The 19,880-nt window shown below is 58.6% G+C and overlaps 3 protein-coding genes across 3 annotated transcripts; 1 reads left to right on the top strand and 2 right to left on the bottom strand.

Moving 5' to 3' along the window:
- Positions 1-2: 2 nt before the first annotated feature.
- LOC6550176 (probable E3 ubiquitin-protein ligase HERC2) lies at positions 3-16,678 on the bottom strand. The gene is made up of 11 exons (XM_001977845.3): positions 14,269-16,678; positions 13,570-14,138; positions 12,957-13,505; positions 11,954-12,891; positions 11,721-11,877; positions 9,900-11,659; positions 9,467-9,840; positions 1,728-9,399; positions 1,184-1,667; positions 947-1,123; positions 3-879 (listed from the first exon to the last, which is right to left on the bottom strand). Exons 1-11 carry the CDS (start codon positions 16,160-16,162, stop codon positions 727-729), a joined length of 14,727 nt encoding a protein of 4,908 aa, XP_001977881.1. The 5' UTR covers positions 16,163-16,678; the 3' UTR covers positions 3-726.
- A 571-nt stretch (positions 16,679-17,249) lies between these two features.
- LOC6550175 (syntaxin-16) lies at positions 17,250-18,688 on the top strand. The gene is made up of 3 exons (XM_001977844.3): positions 17,250-17,490; positions 17,558-17,691; positions 17,750-18,688. The coding sequence occupies exons 1-3, from the start codon at positions 17,410-17,412 to the stop codon at positions 18,582-18,584; spliced, it is 1,050 nt and encodes a 349-aa protein (XP_001977880.1). The 5' UTR covers positions 17,250-17,409; the 3' UTR covers positions 18,585-18,688.
- On the bottom strand, positions 18,620-19,586 carry LOC6550174 (RNA-binding protein pno1). The gene has a single exon (XM_001977843.3). It carries the CDS (start codon positions 19,450-19,452, stop codon positions 18,730-18,732), a length of 723 nt encoding a protein of 240 aa, XP_001977879.1. The 5' UTR covers positions 19,453-19,586; the 3' UTR covers positions 18,620-18,729.
- Between the last annotated feature and the right edge of the window lie 294 nt (positions 19,587-19,880).

Raw genomic sequence — 19,880 nt, 5'->3', positions numbered from 1 at the left:
TATTTATTTTTAAAATTTTATTTAGCTTCCGTTTAGTTCAGATAGAGTTTTCTTTGCGGCATCTAACTTTTAAATAGATCATCATTAGAAACGTATTCAGCCCTTTTGTGTTCTCGGGGCCATCAATATCAATTACATAGCTTATTAACTGTTTTGGGCGGGGTTCGGACTCCGAGATGAATGGGAATGGATTGGGTTGGATTGGTTTGGTTTGGATTGGATTGAAGTGGGTTGCGTCTAACGTTTAAGCCTTGTGTATAATTATGAGTGGACTTCAACTAACATTTATATTTAAATTTATATGTATATATAATATAATATGGAAATAACTTTAACGTTTTGCTTTTTGGTTTCATTATGCGATCGACCGATTCCCTCGCTCTCTCGCCGTCTCTCTCTCTCTCTCTCGCTATCTCTCTCTCCTCTTCTGCCTCCTTGCCATCTCGCTCGCTCGATTCGTCGTCTTGCTCAGATTCAAGTGCTAATTTAAAATATATGTTTATACGTGTATATATGTGTACGTGTCGCGTGAGTGGGTTTAACTTGAAGGCTTCGTGTGTCCTAGTGAGTGAGGATCCTAAACTGCTGGGAGATTCGCCTTCCAAGGCTCCAAGGTCTCCGACGGACCCTTGATCGATTTGTTCGGTGTTGCGGCAATGCGGTGACTCGTTAAATTAATTGTTCAGGTCGGGCAGGATGGGTGGTCAGTTGGACAGTGGGTTCGGTTCAACCCTCGTGGCTAGCCACCGACTCCAGGTCGCTGTTGTCCTCGCTGCCGGTGGCCTCGGTGGGTTCGCCCATGGCCACGCGTGCGTACTCGTCCGTGTCGATGCTCTTGCAGAAGTGGATGGCGTACTTCAGCTTTTCAAGGAGCACGGCCTGGAAACAAAGGGTTTGGCATTAATCAGAGCCCGTGTTGGACGCAATCGGTGGCCATTGTCTTTACCTTGCACGAGTAGCGGGGCATCTTGAGCAGAAAGAAGCACGTGTAACTCTCGGGCAGGAAGTGGTCAGGCGGATTCTTCTCGAGCACTTGCAGCACAAAGTCGCGGCCACGGAAGTCAGCAATGGTACGTGGCAATCGGGTGCGACCCCAGACGAACCGCAGGAATAGAGAGCGCTCCTGAAAACGTTTAGTTTCAATTAGGCAACTGCTGCAGAGGATGCAGGGGATGGTACCCACCTGATTCGTGAACTCCTCCATGACGTCCCAAAACCAGGTGACCAGGGCCGAGCTCGGATCGAAGCCCTTGTAGGTGGCCACCGACTTCAGCAGGCCCAGCGGAATGTCCGGCGAGCCGCAGACCATCGCCTGCAGCTCCGCGGCGGAGAAGAGCGAGAGCAAAGGCACTGGAATCACCTTGGACATGCCGTCCCGAACCGCCTTCACCTGCTCGTCGAACTCGTGCAGACGGAATCCGAGCGCCAGGCGCACATACTCCGTCCGATTCTTGGGCGAGATGTGCGTGTAGCGCGTGGACAGCGGCACCTCGTGGCCACGGGCCGAGGACGTCGAGAAGGGCAGCTCCAGCGCATTGAACAGCTTCGGGTCGTCGTCCATGTTGCGGATGCAGAGCAGCCCGGCCACGTAGTCGCGGTCCACCTCGGTGAGATCCGTGGGCCGTAGAACCTCGCCCGTCAATTGGCGCCAGACGGGCTCAGCCAAACTGAAATGTCAAAACGCGGGCGTTAGTGACTAGCTCGGTGACAAGGATCGGGACACTTACTTGATGCTCAGCGGCGATCCTGTGCGCACGGCGATGCCCATGAGGACGCCAAGAAAGCGGAACATGTTCATCTGGAGCACCGAGGACAGGGTGGGGTCCAGTAGAAAGCAGTCCCGATTGGCGCCCGCCTCGCCGCGCCCGTTGGGCGTGTTGATTAAAAGCGGCACGCTGCCGTTCTGCAGCTCGTCGCACATCTCAGCGATGGACTCGCTGTAGCCACCGCCGCAGTCGTCCACACTCTCGCCCACGAACTTCACCTTCCAAACGCGGTGCGGCAGAGCCAGCGCCTCCTGTGTGAGCAACGGCAGCTTCTGCACCATCTGGCCAAAGACGCTCTTCATCCCATCGACGCCGGCCAATCCGTTGCATCGACTGCGTGACCGCTTCACCTGGATGCGATTAAGCTCGATGACGGGCCCGTGCTGCTTGTCTCGCACCATCGTCGTTTGGATGACCTTCCGGAAGGCGGCCTCCTTGATGTTGTACACGAGCACATCCTTCAGTGCGCCCAGACTCAAGTCGCCGGAGATGGGCAGCATGGCCAGGCAGGGGCACACCAGCTCCGAGAAGTGGTGCAGCAGGATAAGGCGGGCGTGCAGGGCCTCCGGCGCCAGATCGCGTACCAGGTCGTACTCCAGCGGTGGATTGGGCAGCGGACGCAGGCGCTCGCTCAGCTGCGATGTTGATAGGGCCAGCGTGTGGGCGGATCCGCAGGTGACCTTGACAATGTGCTTGCCCTGGAGGGCGGCTACCAGACGCGGCCGCTGAATGGCTGTAACCGTGCCGTCGCCCAGCTGTCCCTCGTCGTTGTCGCCCCAGGTGTACACCTCGCCGGAGTCGCTACAGGCGACGCAGTGCAGCGAGCCAGTGGCAATGGAAATAATCTTTTTCCCTTGCAGAGCGGCCACCTTCTTGGGCCGTCGGACATGGTCAACGGATCCGTGGCCCAGGCGATGGAAGTCTCCTTTACCCCAGGTATACACCGCTCCAGATTTGGTGAGTGCCACCGAGAACTGCGAGCCGCACTCCACTTTGACCACTCCCAATCCGGCCAGACTCTCGATCTTGTACGGCAGCTTGCAGCCATCGCTACCGCCGCGTCCCAGTTTGCCGTAGTCGCCATCGCCCCAGCTCCACACATTGTCGTCGTCGGTGATGCACAGCGTCTGGGCATCTCCGGAGCCGCATGCAATGTCGATGGCCCGATAGCCGAGCAGCGCCTCCACCAATTTGGGTCGCAGCTGGTCCTCGGAGTCGCCGTGTCCCAGTCGCCCGTAGCGTCCCTTGCCCCAAGTGAGCACATGGCCACTGGCCGTGATCGCCGCGGAGTGAGCACTGCCGCAGGCAATGTCCGCCACGCTCATGCCGTTGAGGTGCTCCACCAGCTTGGGACGGTCGTAGCTCATTCGGTTCCCGTGGCCCAGCTTTCCGTCCTCGCCCTCGCCCCAGGCGTACACCTCGCCCTCAGTGGTCAGTGCCAAGCAGTGTTTTCCGCCGGAGTTCACAGCAACCTTCTTGACGAACACGTGCTGCAGGGATCCCAGCAATGTGGGTATGGCCCAGCTGTCGCTGCCACCGACGCCCAGTCTTCCTCCGGATCCGTAGCCCGTGGCAAACAGTTTGCCATCGGGCGTCACCGCGAACAGGGATTGCTCTCCGCCAGCCAACTGAACAGGTCGGAGCAGGCTGAGCGCCTCGCACGGCGTGGGCGTTTTGATGCGGCTGCCTTCCAGTCCGCCAAGCTGCCCGCGGTGGTTGTGGCCCCATCCGTAAATGGTACTGGCTCCACCCCAGCTGAGTGCCCAGTCGTCTGGTCGCCGGTTTAGCCACTGCAGCAGTTGGGCGTCGTGCGGAGCTTGAAACAGCGTGTGATCCTCGTGAATCAGTGTGCTAGTGGACTCCAACTGATGGGCATGGCAGTGCAGATCCGGCTGCTCGCTGATGATTCCCGGCGGTGGAGACACATTGCTGACCGTACTAGACGACAGTGAAGTTGTCGAGTTCAGCATGGACGCTCCGGGCGATTGGCAGCCAGGATTGGCATTGGAGTTCGAGCTCGAATTGGGCAGCATTTCGGCGAACTTCTTGCGCACCTCCAAGCAAAACGCTCGTGGCAGTTCCGTGCGCTGGATCAGGGATTGGGCCACTCTAACGGCGATGCAGTATCGCTTGAACCAGGCCCACTTGTGGACGTCGCCAGTCGAGGAGGTGGCACCCGCAGCTGTAGCCGACGACGATGTTGAAGTGGTGGGCAGTGTTGCATCGAGCTGCATGTCGCAGGCCAGTGCGGCCAGTGTCTTGAAGTAGTCCGAGTGCATGAGATGGATGCCTCCGCGCACCTGCGGCTCCTCGTACTCGTACTGGCGCAACAGTTCCGGTATTAAGGGCTGGAGCAGCGTGGACAGCGATGGATCGTGTGGTCGAGGAGCTTGTTCCAGCAGCAGTACGGCGTGCAGTTTGCGCAGCGACCATATCCTCTGGGCGGTGGTGAGGGCGCCCAGTTGTGAGCAAGCTGCCAGTGCGGATGCCAGTCGGAGCAGAACACTCGGCTGTCGAGGGGCCAGTCGGGAGTCCAGCAGCGACATGACCAGTGCCATCGAGGGTTGCGACAGCACGGCCCGATCCGATCCACTCTCGCCCAGCGTGGCCGCCGGCATGATGGCGTGCACCCAGAAGCGCCAACCCCATCCGTTCACCGAGCTATCCGAGGAAAATTTCCAGCGCAGCTCGTCACCCGGCACACGGATCTCCGGAGCCCAGTGGGCAAACTCCCGGCCCGAACGCATAGCGAGCACCCGACCAGTGCCGTCCATGATCACCAGGGGATCGTTACGCTTCTCGGTGCTGCACTGGCTGTCGAACTCCAGGCGCAACATCTCCGCACCGGGGATGCGCACCACTCCGGTCACATTCACGTTGTCCACGTAAGGGTGGCTGCTCTCCTGCATCACTGGCTTGGGCAACTTACCGAGGCAGTGGCGCGAAGTGCACAGGTCCTCCAGTTCCGTAATACACGTCTCAAGGAGCATTGCGGCCACTGGTGGTGCCCCAGCTCCCAAGGAGATTAGGGTGTCGGCGATGGTCTGGGCTGTGCTTGGTGGTCCGCATCTTCCGCAAACTGCCAGCTTAAGCAGCTCCACCAGACTCTTGGCCTCCGGCTCACCCAGCAGGCCGCCGAAGTCGTCCAGGCCGTGGCAGTGACTAATGTGGGATAGCATCTCCTCCTGCTGCGTCATGGTAGCAGCCATCACGGACATGGCGCTGGCCGACATCCGAGAGTGCTTGTGCTGGGGCAGGGCACTGCTGGAGAGCGATCCCGACATGGACAGGGATCCAGTTAGGCTCTGGAAGGCGCTTAGTGGTCCGGCGGTGAGCGGTGGCAGAGTATTAGCCCCGCCGGACATTCCTCCGGTCAGCGCATCGACGACAGCCTCGGGACTGTGCTCCTGCAGACCAGCATCCGTTGCATCCGCGGGCGCCTCTCCTCCACCCTGAGCAATTGTCTCCGCCAGTTGCAGTGGTGCTCCCATCATAGGTCCCCCCATGAGTTGGTCCTCCTCGCCTCCGGCTGCACCCCGCTCCTTGAAGTTCACCTTGCTGTGGCTGGTGAGTGCGGCGACGATGAGCTGGCGGGCCTGCAGGATGCTCATGGCACGCAGTACGTGACCCAGCGCCGCCTGCCGGGCGGCTGGTGTCTCCAGGGCCAGGCTTTCGCTCAGGCTGCTCTGGTTCAGGGGCTTTGCCTCCTGTTTCAGGGTTTGGACTGTCTCCGCCTCGTATATGCCCAGACTACTCCCGCCCAGGGGATCTCGAGTGCTGCCGAACGGCACGGGTCCTCGCTTCTCCTCATCCGAGGATGCGTTGGGCAGGCCCCAAGCGATGGAGTGAGAACTGCCGCACGCGACGCGATTCACGAACACCGCATCCAAGCCGATGACCAGAGCCGGTTTCTTGTTTACAAACGTGTTGCCACTGCCCTGTTGTCCGTGGTCGTTGTCGCCCCAGGCGTACACCTGGCCAGCATCCGTGACGGCCAGACAGTGAAGGGCACCAACGGCCACGTGGATGACCCGTCGGCCACGAAGTCCTCCAATGGGCTGCGGCTTCCGCACGTGCTGATCTCCACCGTGGCCCAGGCGGTAGTAGTCGCCCTTGCCCCAGGTCCACACTTCTCCGGCTCGCGTGAGAGCCAAGCTGAACTGGGCGCCACATTCGATCTGCACCACCCCTATGCCCGAGAGCCGTTCGATCTCGTGTGGGGTGTCGGATCCCTCGCTGCCGCCGCGTCCTAGTTTGCCGAAGTCGCCGTCGCCCCAGGAGAACACGGCTCCGTCTTCCGTCAGGGCAAGGGTTTGTGCATCCCGACTTCCGCAGGCCACTTGGACGACCCTTCTTCCAGCCAACGCCACCACCAACTTGGGCTTCAGCTGTGTGACGTTGTCGCCGTGGCCCAAGCGTCCGTACTCTCCCAGTCCCCACGTGTAGAGCTCACCCTGGCTGCTGATGGCCGCCGAGTGGGACGAGCCACAGGCCACATCGCGGATCTTCTTAGCTCGCAGCGCCTCCACCAGTCGCGGCTTGTCCAACGTTGTCCTGTTGCCGTGGCCGAGCTTGCCATCCTCGCCCTCGCCCCAGGAGAACACCTTTCCATCCAGCGTCAGGGCGAGCGCGTGCTTGCCACCGGAGTGCACGGCCACCTTCTTCACCACATACTGATGCAGCACGGGCAACTGGTGTGGTAGTGGCACATTGTGGGTCACCCCGAGGCCGAGGCGACCGTTCGTTCCCTCGCCGCATGCGTAAACCTTGCCGTCCTGGCTCACGATGAACAGGCTCTTGGATCCACCTGCTATGTGAATGGGACGCAGGCGACTGATGGTCTGCGAGAAGGTGGGCACCTTCACCTTCGAGCCCTTGAGCCCGCCCAACTGCTCTTTGTCGTTGAGGCCCCACACCATTACGGTGCACGGCAGATCCTGCTCGGGCGCAGCTCCAGCTTCTTCGTGGGATGTGCTTACCGCTCCCGCTCCTGCTGCCGATCCAGGTCCCACTCCGGCGCTGTACTCGCTGGCCAGGAACTGTGCGTTAGCCAAGATGTGCTGGAGATCCGGTTGCTGGCGGCGACCAACGAACTTGATTCCGTGAATCTTGCACTGGATGCCGTTGTTCTGGCACTGCTTTACCACCACCTCCACCCAGGGGTAATAGGTGGGCACGTGCTGCATGAGCAGCACCCGGTTAGCACCCGCTGGCACTGGGATCCATGTGTACTCCTTCAGGCTGTCGACGCACTCGCCCACGCGTATCTCCAGCAGCGATGGCATGTGCGAGTGATCTTCGGGACTAACCTTCAGGGTCAGACTGTGGACCAGGATGCGGTCGTGCAGCTCTAGGCGGATCCAATGGCGGCAGGGTCCACTGGAACAGCTCTGCCAGGGCTGGTTACTGCCGTTAAGCAGATGTTTGGCAGCTGCCTCATTGGAGCTTACGGTCAACGAACGAATGCATCTGGACCAATCTTCGATGAGATCACTGGGCACCACCTGGCTGCAGGAGTCTCCTAGCGGCGGGAGGGTGGTGGCGGTGGGCAACGATGCAACCAGTTCCACTTCGTTGATGTGCCCCTGCCAGGCGGGCAGGTCCGGAAAGTCCACAGTGAGTTGTTTGCTGCGCACAGAGCTCACCACTCCAATGGCCGCCGATCCCTGGCTTCTGCCCAGGCGCAGCTGGCACAGCATTCCGTAGCGGAGCGAGGAGGTGCGCAGCCTTACCCGTGCACCCACTGTGATGGGCGGAGGACGTGGCTGGTGCTGGGTCTGAGCCGCCTCCACTAGCTCGATGTGCACGAAGCACACCCAGTAGGTGCTGCCGTGATTGCGCCAGTCGACTTGAACGTTGAGATCGTGCAGACCTTCGGTATCGACGATGAGAACGCTGCCCATATCGCCTTGTTTGATCTCCTCAAAGTCACGACAGCAGCGCACCGTCATTCCCGGGCGAACTAGTCCTCGTACATACAATGCGTACAGGTCAGCAGTCTGGAAATCCTTTCGAGATTCAAATTTCACCGGTGGTGCGGCTCCACTGGCAGCCACCGGCTGGCCCTCTACAGTGTCCGATGAGGAAGAGGACGAGGTTGTCGAATTCGAGCTGGGACACTCATTGTCCGAGTCCGCTTCTGGATCGTGAGACGAGGCTGAAGACGCAAGCGGCAGCGTATCCTCTTCGATGGTGTTAGCACACACATCCGGGTGCTCCAGGATCCACTGCACAATCTGCTCGGGAGTGGGCATTATCTCAGCTTGCAGCGACAGTTGCTTGAGGGCTAGTTCTACCGTGCGACGAGTGAATCCCATCTCCATTATCTGCCCAATCAGCTGGGCATCGGTAGCCGCCGCCGGCCACTTGGATTTCTGTTCCACTGGCTCCAAAGGCTTCTGCTCCTTTCTTGCCACATTGTAGACAGGCACTCCGTGCACCATTGTCGGCTGAGGTGGCGAAGAAAGTGCGTGACCATTGGGCGGGACGTCACCACCCTCGCTTAACTCCTGGTGGGCCTGCGTGGCCAGAGATTGAATGCAGTTGAGTGCGGCTGTGGCCAGATCCATGTAACTGTAGCAGGCCTTTACTGGGGACGCCTGTGTCGCTCGCAAAAGGATGCACTGTATCAGGAGTTGAGACTCCTGGCCACTTCCTGTGGACAACTGCTGGTCCTGCTCTCCAGCCTGTTGCGACTCCGCATCACTTCGGTCCGGCTCATCGGCACTGGCATATATGCTACCTGGTGCACGTTGCTTGAGGACGCGACGCAAAGCGACTTGGTGGCGATACAACACGCCGTTTGTGTGCAGCACCGCCATCTGCAGTTGCTGCGCCCGGAGCAGGGCTAAGTCCAGTCGACCATCGGGACTGCTGGGCAGCTCCCGGAGTTCCGGTGCTGGTCCGTACAGTAGCACTGTCCAAGCATTTAGCAACATCTCGTTCATAGGCAGACGACTCAAGCTGAATACGGTGTGGTCCAGGTGGGGCATAACCGCCGGCAGTTGCACCTTAACGAATCCCACGCCAGATCCCACGCCTCCGGGCGCAAGGAGACAGCGGCCCTTGGGCGTAAAGCTGGCGATCACCATGTGACTGCCTTCGTGGAAACAATGGAGACCGACGCGTGGACGCAGGTCGTGTCCACCCATGGCTCCGAGTACACCTAGCACAAAGACCTGTTCACTGTCCAGCGTCGTGGAGTGCGGCGATTGCTCGGCCAACAGCTCGGCGGCTACGCAAAGCTTCTGCGCCAGGAAGGAATTGATGACCGGGTTCCAGGAGGGCAGCGTGTGCAGGCGCCGAAGTAAAGCGACGAGCTCCTCGGCCACACTGCCCGAATGCGATGCGGTGAGCAGGACGCGCGCCTTGCCCTCGGCCGTGGGCAGCAGACTGGCATCGCCAGGACAATGAAGCGCGATGCGTCCCAAGGCGGCAAACAACTGGTGGACCAAGGCGGGCATCCGCGGCTCCTCCTCAGCGCCCCACTGCGCCAGAATGAACTGCAGCAGGCGTAAGCAATGGAGCTGCCTGTACACTCCCGCCTCGTTACCGGCCGGCTGCTCCAGCAGCGATAGGTAGTGACTCAACCATTCCGGCGTGCTAAGCTCCAGGCAAAGCCGTGGGCAATCACCTGAAAGAAGCACATTGTTTGTATCCGCTCAATCGATGCTTGTTTTACTACCGCAAACAACACCTACCAGATATGGCTCGAATGAAGCCCAGGTTGAGCCATCCCAGTGAATAGGAGATGTTTGACATCGATGGTTTGGGATAAATGATGGTCCGAAACATGCTGGTCATGCCACGCAGTGCGTGCTTATCCAGCTGACCCCCGTGCAGTCCAGTTCCGACCGCCAGAATCTGAAGGAGCTTGGCGGCGCAGTGGCGAAGCAACTTCGACGGGTGCGAGTCGCTGGTGGGCGAGGCTTCGCTCCCAGACACCTCCTCTCGCTCTGGCTCCGTGGGTGAGGCAACGTTGAGAGCACTGTCAGCCAGCTGGAGATCGTACTGACCCTCCTTACCCATGCGATACGAGTTGGTGGCTCCGGTGTACCACTCCACACGCACCCACCTGGACAAGAAGGTCAATTAGTTGCGATATCAGGAAAGAGAATCAGTTCCAAAACTTACCCGTCCTCGCCCACCTCACTGATGATACGACCCTCGCCTGGCGGATTGCCATCCTGGTCACCCCACTTCCAGTCCGCTCCCCTCACAATTCTGGTGCCAATCTTCATCAGCTTTGCCAGATCGGGACCACTGAGCTGCGCCTTGCTGGACTTTTGCTTTAGCACGCTGTCTTCGTACAGGATACTCAGTTCTCCGTGCATCTGGCCGCCGGTCGCGCCTTCGCCGCCCGTCTGCGCCAGCAGCCCAAGCACGGTGCCCAGGAGGCCGGAATTAATGAGGAGGCCTAGCTCGTTGGGACCCAGCTCCTTGGCCAGCAGCCCGAATACGCTCAGGAGAAAGCGGGCGCGCGGCAGGCGCTTCAGCAGTACATAGGTGCCTAGATTGGTGCTGTCCTTGCCGCGGGCGTGGCCCTGCTGCTCTTGGTTAACCAGACGACGGAGCTCTCGCACCGCCCAGTCAAGGACACGAGATTGTGCTAGCAGTAGCCTGGCCTTCTGGTAGGCACTTATCATGTTCAGCTGACCGAGAACGTGCAAGGAGCTTCCGGATCCTGCAGATCCACCTCCGGAGGATGTGGACTTCAAGTGCAGTCCGAGAAAACCGTTCAAGAGACTGTACTGTGCCGCATCCAGCAAGCCGTGCAGTTCAAGCAATTGCTGGACAATCTGGAGCCCGGCCAGCCTCAGTTGGTATCGCTGCATCTGGCAGTACATGGCCCGTCGTGCCGTCTCCACGTCGCAGCTGTCCTGCAGGGCAAAGTCCACAATATCCTGCATTAGTGCCGGGTCCAGCTCTCCCTCGCCATGGATCTGGCGTTCATTCAGTCGTCTTAACAGTGTTTCCTCTTCTTCCTGCTCCTCTAGCTCCTGCTTGGGCATGACCTGGGGTTTTTTCTCCTGCTCCTGCTGAATGGAGGCATTGAGCAGATCCTCCGGCTTGGCCGGCTGCCGCGAGGAGCGCAGCTCTTGAAGCATACGGCGCACAAGCATCCGGAAGCGCGGCGGGCGCTGCAGAATGGGCAGACGGCGTAATCCACGCTGCTGCGGACTAATCGCTGGTCGCACCTCGTAGAGCAAGAAGCGCAGGCGCTCTAGAATGGGGGCACACACCTCTTTGTAACTCCGGTTCAGTTGCTGCCGGGTGCGAACCACTGACCACTTGGCCTGGTGCACAAGCCTAATGATTTCTCCGAGTTGTCGCGGCGGCGACTCTGTCTCCAGTGCGTTTAGCACCAGGCCGCCAAGGTACTGGTGCCGGATGAGCACGGCGCTCAACAGGCGCTCTAGCTCCTGGACGGGATGTTCCGTGGCGAACTCCTGGTGCCACATCAAGTTGTGTGCCTTACAATATCGCTCGGTGAGCGCCAGCCAAGCAGCCACAGGCGGTTCCGAAATGCGGGCCTCTGCTAGGCCGCTGATGAACGCATCTGCCCGCTGCTGCAATTGGGATTTGCCACGTCCTGGTGCTAGCTGTTGCTGCATTGGCAATGGAGGCGGAAGTTCCGTAGGCGTGTTGCCCGCTGTGCTGTGACAACTGTGGCTGCTGCGCGCCTCACCTTTCTCCTCATCGAAGGGATTGCTCGGCTGGAGGAGCTGCAGTCCACCGCTTAGCAGGCTAGACTTGTCCAACTGACGGCACTGGAGTTCCGCCGGCTGTAGTGCCGGCCCGCTGCACATCAGATTGGCCACCAAGCCGAGCAGTTGCGCTAAAGCGCATTCCGAGCTAAAGTGAGTCAACCGACTGGGTCCAGGCGCCGATGACTGAATCGGAATGAAACATTCGATTGGTAAGGGGAATATCAAACATAGCTGCAAATCTCACCTTCTCTTCGGTGCTAGCCTGAACCATGTACTTGCCCAGCTTGTGGTGCTCAAGGATGTGCTCCATAGCACTCCTGTGCACCTGACTGCTCATCTCGGCCGTAAGATCCTTGCCCAGTCCCGAGTCCAAAATGCTTCGTAGGGTTTCCGACTCACAGCTAAATGGGGTTATTGACATATACATGATACATGAGCTTGGAATTAAGCCAAAGATACCTCTGCAAGTTTACTTACTTGTAGCCGCTTAAATCGCAGACGTAACCGGCCAGAATAATGCAACGGCTTCCATCGAGCAGTAGATTTTCCATGTCCGCACGGCGCACATAGTGAGTCTCGGGATCAGCCGGCGGAGGACCGCCCTTGGGTCCCCCTCGACAAATAATACCCGGCCAGCCCATGTCGTCGCCGTCTCGCAATTCTCCCTCGCCAAGCGCTCGATTGAGTCTATCTAGGACGCGGAGCAGGGGCAGGAAGAGGCGGGCCCAGCGCAGGCCACCCAGACACTGGGGACGATCGCGTTTGAGGAGCACCAGGCCCACCACCAACTCGTTCAGTAAAGCGTCCGATACATCCGCCTGAAGGACGCGGCCCAGATGGCCTACCATCTGACCAAAGGAATGTTCACCCGGCTCCCGACATTGCAACGCCAATTCATGGGCCTTTTGTAATGTGGCAACGCAGGCGGGGATTAGCGCGTGCATGTATTGCAACAGCAGCGCCTCGGCGCCAGTTGTTTCCTCCTCTGGCTGTGCCTGGTGTATGTGGGACAGCAGCAATCGCTGGAAGCGGTGGAGCAGGCTCAAGCTGGGACTGGTGCTCGGCTCCTGGTGCTGCTGCTCGCGCTCTTCCTCCTCCTTTTCCTGCTGTTTGCCCAGCGTGGGAGACAGTCGCGTTTGGGACAGCGCGGCGTTGTTGCTCAGCAGTCGCGTGATCAGCTGCAGCAATGGCAAGTGGACTCCGTCGCCGCAGTCCGCGGAGCAGGAGCTGCTCTCCATACGGATTGCGTGCTGCAGCGCCGACTCTAAGCCGCCCTCGGCCATCAGGGAGCTGACTAGGAGGTCCGTCATGAAGCGGTGACCAGCGGAGGACGCCTGCCCGGGCTCCGACGGCAGCAGCGAAGTGAGCGTCTGGGCACGTTCCGCTGCTGTGGGCAGCAGGACACTCCATCCATCCTATGGTGCAAAATCAAGGATAGGTTATTAGTATGAAGCACATTGGATGTGCCCAACTTAAGTACCTGCAATGCCTGTTGTGCGGCCACTTGGATTGTGCGTAGCACTTGGCTGCCGCCGGCCAATCCAAGGATTCGAGTCTTGAGGCTACAGAGAAGGCGACTGCCACTAGCCAGGCCCACCTGGCGCGGCTCTACCCCGTTGGCGATGAGCGCGAGCAGCTGCAGGCGAAACAGATTTAGGCAGGCCACGGCGATGCACTCGCTTTCCTGGTTCGGAGTCTGCCGGTTGTCCTGGCTGCTGCACATGCCCAGCAGCTGGTCTAGCAGGCGGAACGTAGGCTCGCCCAAGTCAACGACGAAGGGCGCGCGCCGCGGTACACCCTGGTGGGAGCTCTGGGTCCACACAAGACTTTGGGCACTGGTGCAGGCGATTCCGCTGGCCGGAAACGTGGGTAATGACACAAGAATGGGCGTTCGCAACAAAGGCTCGCTGGACACGGAGGCTGGACAAATTTGCTGACTGTCGTTGCGGCCCCATCCGAATACCTCCCCGCTGCTAGAGAGCGCCAGACAATGTGCCACACTCACGGCCACGTCCACAATGCGTTTGTGCTGTAGGAAAAACCAAGAGTTAGGATACGGTGGCAGGATAACGGGGTACCTGGCGATTGCTCACCTGCAAGCTGCTAACCAGACGTGGAACACTGCACCCTTGGACACTGCGCTCCACCAACTGGTGGCCCAAACAGGTGGCCTTGCCCCACGAATACAGCTGACCCTCGCTGCTCAGCGCCAACGAGAACTGGGAGCCCGCAAAGACGCGCTGCACTCGGGGAAGCGATTCCACAAGGATCGGCTGCAGGCTGCCGTTGCAGTTACCATTGCCCAGTTTGCCGTAATCTCCGTCGCCCCAGGCGAACACCAGTCCCTCGGATGTGAGCGCCAGCGAGTGGGCGTCGCCGCTGCCCAGGGCCACGTCTACCACCATGTGGTCGGATAGGGCCACCACCAGGGTGGGCAGGCTGCGATCGTCGCTGTTCCCGTGGCCCAGTCGAGCATAGGTGCCGCGTCCCCAGGTCAGCAGATTTCCGCCGCAGGTGATGGCTGCGCTGTACGAGCAGCCGCAGTAGACCGACTGTACACAGTGCTGCTCCAGGGCAGCGATCTTGGTTGGAACGGCTCGGGCGTGGGTGTCTCCATGGCCCAGGCGGTGATCTTCGCCGGTGCCCCAGGAGTAGGCGTTGTCTGCAACAAATTTGAGGAACGGCATTAGGTTTATAACTATTAACATTTTAACAGACATAAAACCTCCACCAACGCGGAAAAGTGTGCTACACTTTTCGCCATAAAAAAAAAACGATTGAAATTCACTTACGGTTGCTGTCAATGGCCAAAAAGTGGCGACCTTCACAGTGGCCGGCGATGCTGATGAACACCTCGTGGGCGACCTCCTCCATGGGCAGCGGTTCCGCCTCCGGTTTGGCCAGGCGCCAGGTGTACAGCTTACCCTCCTGGCTAAGGATGAGCATCTGCGTCTCGCAGCAGGCCACCTGCTTGATCTGGAAGCGGCAGCTAAGCGTTGGCACTGCCGTGGATTCTCCACTCCAGCTGAGCGTCGGCTCAGCGCTAAATCCCTGCTGATCCTTGGAGAGCGATGGCCAGCCCAAGGCGTAGATCCGCTGCTGTGGTGTCGTACTGGATGATGCTGCGGTCGCTTGGCCACCGCGGAGCAGGCAGCGCGGCATCAGCGGCTGCACCATGCGGTCCAGATGAGAAATGATGACGACGGCGGCGCGTCGAAGGTCGACAATGGCCGCACTGCTCTTGGGCAGCGAGAGAAAACGAAGGAAGGTCTCCGTGGCACTGGCAACTGGAGCAGACTCTGCGCCGGCGATTCCACCTCCCTTGGTCGTGGTTCCAATCTTTTGGTAGCGCAGTAGGATGCGCTGCAGCGGGGCGCCCGTCTTGCGTGGCATGTCCCGATTGTCGTTGCCCGCACGGTCCTTCTCCCAAAGCAACAGCAGCAGGACGACGCACTCGAGCGTTGCGGCCAGAGTACCCTTCTGCACGCCCAGCTCCAGCAGAAGGCACAGCGCCGTGTGGCGATCGTTTAGTGGTGCGGTACAGCGACCGCCCATCGGATCACCGAGCGCCACCAGACGCAGGAACTTGATGGATCGCTCCATGACCTCCAGCCAGAGCGAGGAGACGACGGCTGCATCGAAGAGCGTGGCCTCAGGTAATTCCTGCAGAGAAGCCAGCGCCTCGCTAAGCAGCTCGCTGCACATTTCCGTGTCCTCACCTGAGCGCCAGGCGCGTCGCAGGAAGGCGAAGCTAAAGTTGAGGGCGGCGCGGGTGGCTACGCGTGCCAAGCCTAGTGCTCCATGCTCCGGCTGCTCCGGCGGCTGTGACTCCACTGCAGAAATGGTGGTGGTGGCGGCAATGCTGGTATTGGCGGTGGTGACACTGACCACCGCCTGTGCGCTTGTCGTGGGCTGGCACTCCCGTTCCCTCTCCCTTTTCAGGGCTACGAAGTAGCGCTCGTAGACGAAGAGTTGCTGGCGAAGATGCTGAGCAGAGAGGCAGTTGCCGGCTGCGCGCAGGGCCAGCTCCTGCAGCTCCGAGATCATGGAACGCTGGCAATCCAGGCGCGCCTGCTGCGACGGTGGCTGGCTCCAGAGCCAGCCGCTGAGGACCATGTCGGTGGCCTGGCTGAGATGGGCTGCCTGCTGGGCGGCGGCCTGGGTGGTGAGCTTCTTGATGGCCGTGTCCGAGTCGAGAGGCCGGCAGCCGTCGCAGTTGCAGGCGGAAAGCGGGCCGCAGTACTCCGGCTGGCAGCAGGAGCACTTGAGCTGCTGAGCTCCACAGTAGTGCTTACCATCGTCGCCCAGGTAGGATAGCTGGCCGCGGGCATTAAGGAGCGGCGCGGTGGGCGAAGAGACCAGCTCGCAGTCCTGGATCAGATGGTTCCACAGTACGGCGCCGTCGGCGGCGTTGCGCAGGGAGGCGATGAGATCGGCGCGCAGCCACTTGGCGTCCAGAAACGGGAGCGGGCGCAGGTAGAGATCGGGCGAATGGCTGGGCGGTGCTGCTGATGTGGAACCTGATCCGCATCCGGATCCAGATCCTGCCGCGGAGCTCGCTCCTACCGCTGCTACACTGGCAACTCCCCCTACTCCCGCGGAAACTGGTGGTGCAGCAGCGGACTGGCTGGTGCCAGCACCCTGGCCACTGGATCCAACTCCTCCGTTCGCCTGGCGGTTGAACATGTTATTGTCTCGGCGTTGTCGACCCTAATGCTCCACCGCCGAACTCAGCCTAGAAACGAACACGACCACAACCACAGCAACGGCAATGGCATGGCACATTTTCCCCCGCAAGGGGGGTGGTGTGGTGGGTTGGTGCGCGGGTGGGGGCGGGGGCGGGGACGGGTCAATGTCGTCACTGGCACACACACTATACACACGCACACGCGCGCACGCACACACACAACTGCACTCGGGCGTTCAGGATCAGGATAATGCGTTGTTATCCTTGTCCGCACTGAACATTTCGTTGCTCCGCTCGGAGTTATGACATCCGGACTTTTCCACCCGCACTCGCACTCTCCGATATCCGCACTTGCTGCTTTCGAATGGCTATTGGACGTGCCAGTTGCCAGTACAATAGGAATTGAAATCAAGGAATTATTTTAAAATGAAATAAAATTGTTTGATGGCAATCGATATCAGGGGGAGGTGCAAGCTGTCACAGCCATCAAGTAATCGATATCAGGGGTGCACGCCATCGATATGTTTTGCCTGGCGATAGTTTTCGGTAGTTTTGAGTCACGGTTTCGTCACTGATTGCGACTCAATACAGTTGATACTGGCTATTAGAAACGTAAAACCGAACGAACAATAAGTTCCCTGAAGTCCTTTCAAGCCACTTTTCTAGTGCGTTTTGGGGTGAAGTATTAGCTTTGAATTGGAACTTAGCAATTATCTCGCTTACTAGTTGATCCTGGGTATTTTTAATTATCCGATGTTATTTTCTGTATAAAGTTATAATTTATTAGATAGTTCAATCACAATTAAATTAAATTAAATTAAATTATTAATTATTGCCTCATACTTTTGCGAAAGTTTCAAGCACGTATAAACGGACAAGATTAATTGGATGGGCTGTTGATGCTAATGAAGAGTATATAAATGTAGTATATGTGAGACTCATCTCCATCAATTCGCGGTGAAGTGCTGGATAAATATATATATCAAATATCAAATATAAAATAATATAAAAGATATATATATTTATATTGAAATGTATACAACTAGGAAAGGTAACGGTTCCTTCACGCCAGTGTGACCAGTTCGTCGTGGAGGCTGTCGGGACTAGTGTCGGTATTCTGGGCGAAAAAAGCAGCGGGCACACTGCACAGCTGTGTCAAAACCAAATTGGAAAAAATCTTATTGGGATTTCAGCGGACTTGGATAATTCCTCCCAATCCCCAAGAAATCGGGAGCAGACGGCCAGGATGACGTCGCGTAACCTGACGGAGGTGTTCGTCATCATGCGCAACAATGCGTCCAAAAACCGGAGTCACTACGACGATCGGGTGAGTCCGCATTTGGGGTCTCCGTTGGTCTCACCTAGCATATGTTTTGGGTTTCTCCGGCTTCCAGAGGGGCAGCGATGCGGAGCGCCTGCTGAAGCACTCGGTGCGGGAGGCGGAGGAGGGACTGGAGCTGCAGGACGACTACGGCACGCCGCCCGCCTGGCTGGACAAATTCGAGGAGGCACAGTACACCATGTCCAAGTGGGTAAACCGTCAGTCGTGTGCAGTCTTACATTTCACTCTCATCACTCCCTTGCAGGATCAAGCCGAAGCTGGATGAGCTGGGCTCCCTGCACGCCCGCCACCTCCTGCGACCCGCCTTCGATGATCAGCAGGACGACGAGTGCGACATCGAGGTGCTCAGCCAAATCGTCTCCAAGCTGATCACTTCCACGCACCGGCACATCCAGTGCGTGCGCAGCAGCATCGGCGTGGGCAGCAAAATGGAGCAGTGCCTGACCGCCAACGCGGTGCACTGCGCCCTGCTCCAGCTGCAGGAGCTGACGGTGAAGTTCCGGGCCAGCCAGAACGCCTACCTGCTCCAGCTGAACTCCCGCGAGGAGCGCTCGCAGAAGTACTTCGACGATGGCGGCGCTGGCGACGTCTTCACCAACGTGGAGCTGGGCGAGCAGAGCGTTGAGAACTTTGTCGACTCCTTCGACAACTTCCTGCAGCCGCCGTCGGAGGGCAAGACCAGCAACGGCTATCTGTTTGAGGACGATGAGCAGGCCATCGACGATCACTTCCAGAGGCCGCCGGCCAGCCGAATGACCCAACAGCAGCTGCTGCTCTTCGAGGAGGAGAACACGCGTGTGGCGCAGCACCGCGAGCAGGAGGTGACCAAGATAGTCAAGTCCATCTACGACCTGAACGACATCTTCAAGGATCTGGGGCACATGGTCCAGGAGCAGGGCACCGTGCTCGATCGCATCGACTACAACGTGGAGCAGACGCAGACGCGCGTCTCGGAGGGATTGCGCCAGCTGCACAAGGCAGAAATGTACCAGCGCAAGAACCGCAAGATGTGCGTCATCCTCGTCCTGGCGGCGGCCACCTTCCTCATGCTGCTGCTGCTCATCCTGACCAAGCTCTAGTTACCCACCCGCTTCCAGTTGGGCGACCTCATTCCCGTGTCTATGTGTGTATATTGTAAATGTATGAATACATGTTAATATATTTATTATTTATTGCTAATGCTAAAAAAAAACCGCAACTAATCCCTCTGAACTCCAATCCCAATCACATGCGCTCCGAGAGGCGCGAGGCGACTGCCCTCAGGTTGCCGTACACCTTGCTCGGCGGCGAACCAAGAATCAGGTTGCAGACGGCTCGACGCGCCAGCTGAATGTTCTGGTAGCTGCCCAGGATGTGGATCTTGCTGTCGGCTAGCACGATGCGGGTCTTGGTCACGTTCTCGATGGTGAACTTGGTTCGTCCGCCCTTGCCGGCGAGACGGCCAATGGCGCGCGACTGGTGGTCGCCGCGCAGCGTCTTCACGTCCTTGATCTCGAACGATTCAACGAACAGGTCCTCCAGCCGCAGCAGGGCCAGGGCGTCGTCCACCTCGAAGCCGCAGAGGAAGGCGCGCACGAAATCCGCGCCGCGCTGCAGGTTGGCAATGTCCGGGGTCTCGGGGCCCACACGCAGCTCCACCTGGCGCGCCTTCATGTTAAAGCGGATCTGCAGCTTCATGTGCTCCACCACGGGCGTGAAGATCTTCATCCAGTGCTCCTTCAGCGAGGAGTACCTGTGTGGCGGCACGGACACTTTGCGCAGCTCGCTCCTGGCCCTCTTCGCCTTGGGCGGTGCCGATGCTCGCGAAGATCCCAGCACCTGGCCCTCTATGCCGGTCGCCTCGTCCACCTGCATTTCCACGTCCTGCTGCCCGCCTCCGGTGGCTCCGCGCTTGGTCGCCCTCTTCGCCGGCTCGAACGCATCCGCCTTGATATTCTCTGCCTCCATGGTGCAATCTGTTTTGATTCTTTTGCGTTGTTTCCAATAATTTGTCAATTCAGTTGCTGTGTCTTCCCCACGTGCTCAGTGTGACCGCGTTCGAATTTAAGATTTCAAACACAGCTGTATACCACAGCACTGGACTTCGACGAAAATACTATTGCGTATGTTACATTCTACACGGCACTAGTGAGAACGAATAATGTAGAATGTAGGAATATACTGCGCAAGAATTCTTGATTAGCATTGTTTTTTAAGGTTATTTAAAGTGGGAATACACATTTAGGGAACTGTTATATATATAACTGATCTTAACTCTGGAATCTAGCGCTAGAAATGCAGCACTGATTCAAGACTTCTAAAAAAGGTCTGGCAGACTAGCGTTCCTGAAGAGCAGAACAGTCAAACGGGGAAGGATCTAAAAATTTTTGGATTCA

This window comes from Drosophila erecta, unplaced genomic scaffold (genome assembly GCF_003286155.1).
Source record: "Drosophila erecta strain 14021-0224.00,06,07 unplaced genomic scaffold, DereRS2 tig00000126-arrow-pilon, whole genome shotgun sequence".
Lineage (NCBI taxonomy): Eukaryota > Metazoa > Arthropoda > Insecta > Diptera > Drosophilidae > Drosophila > Drosophila erecta.
This window is presented reverse-complemented; position numbering and strand designations above follow the sequence as displayed.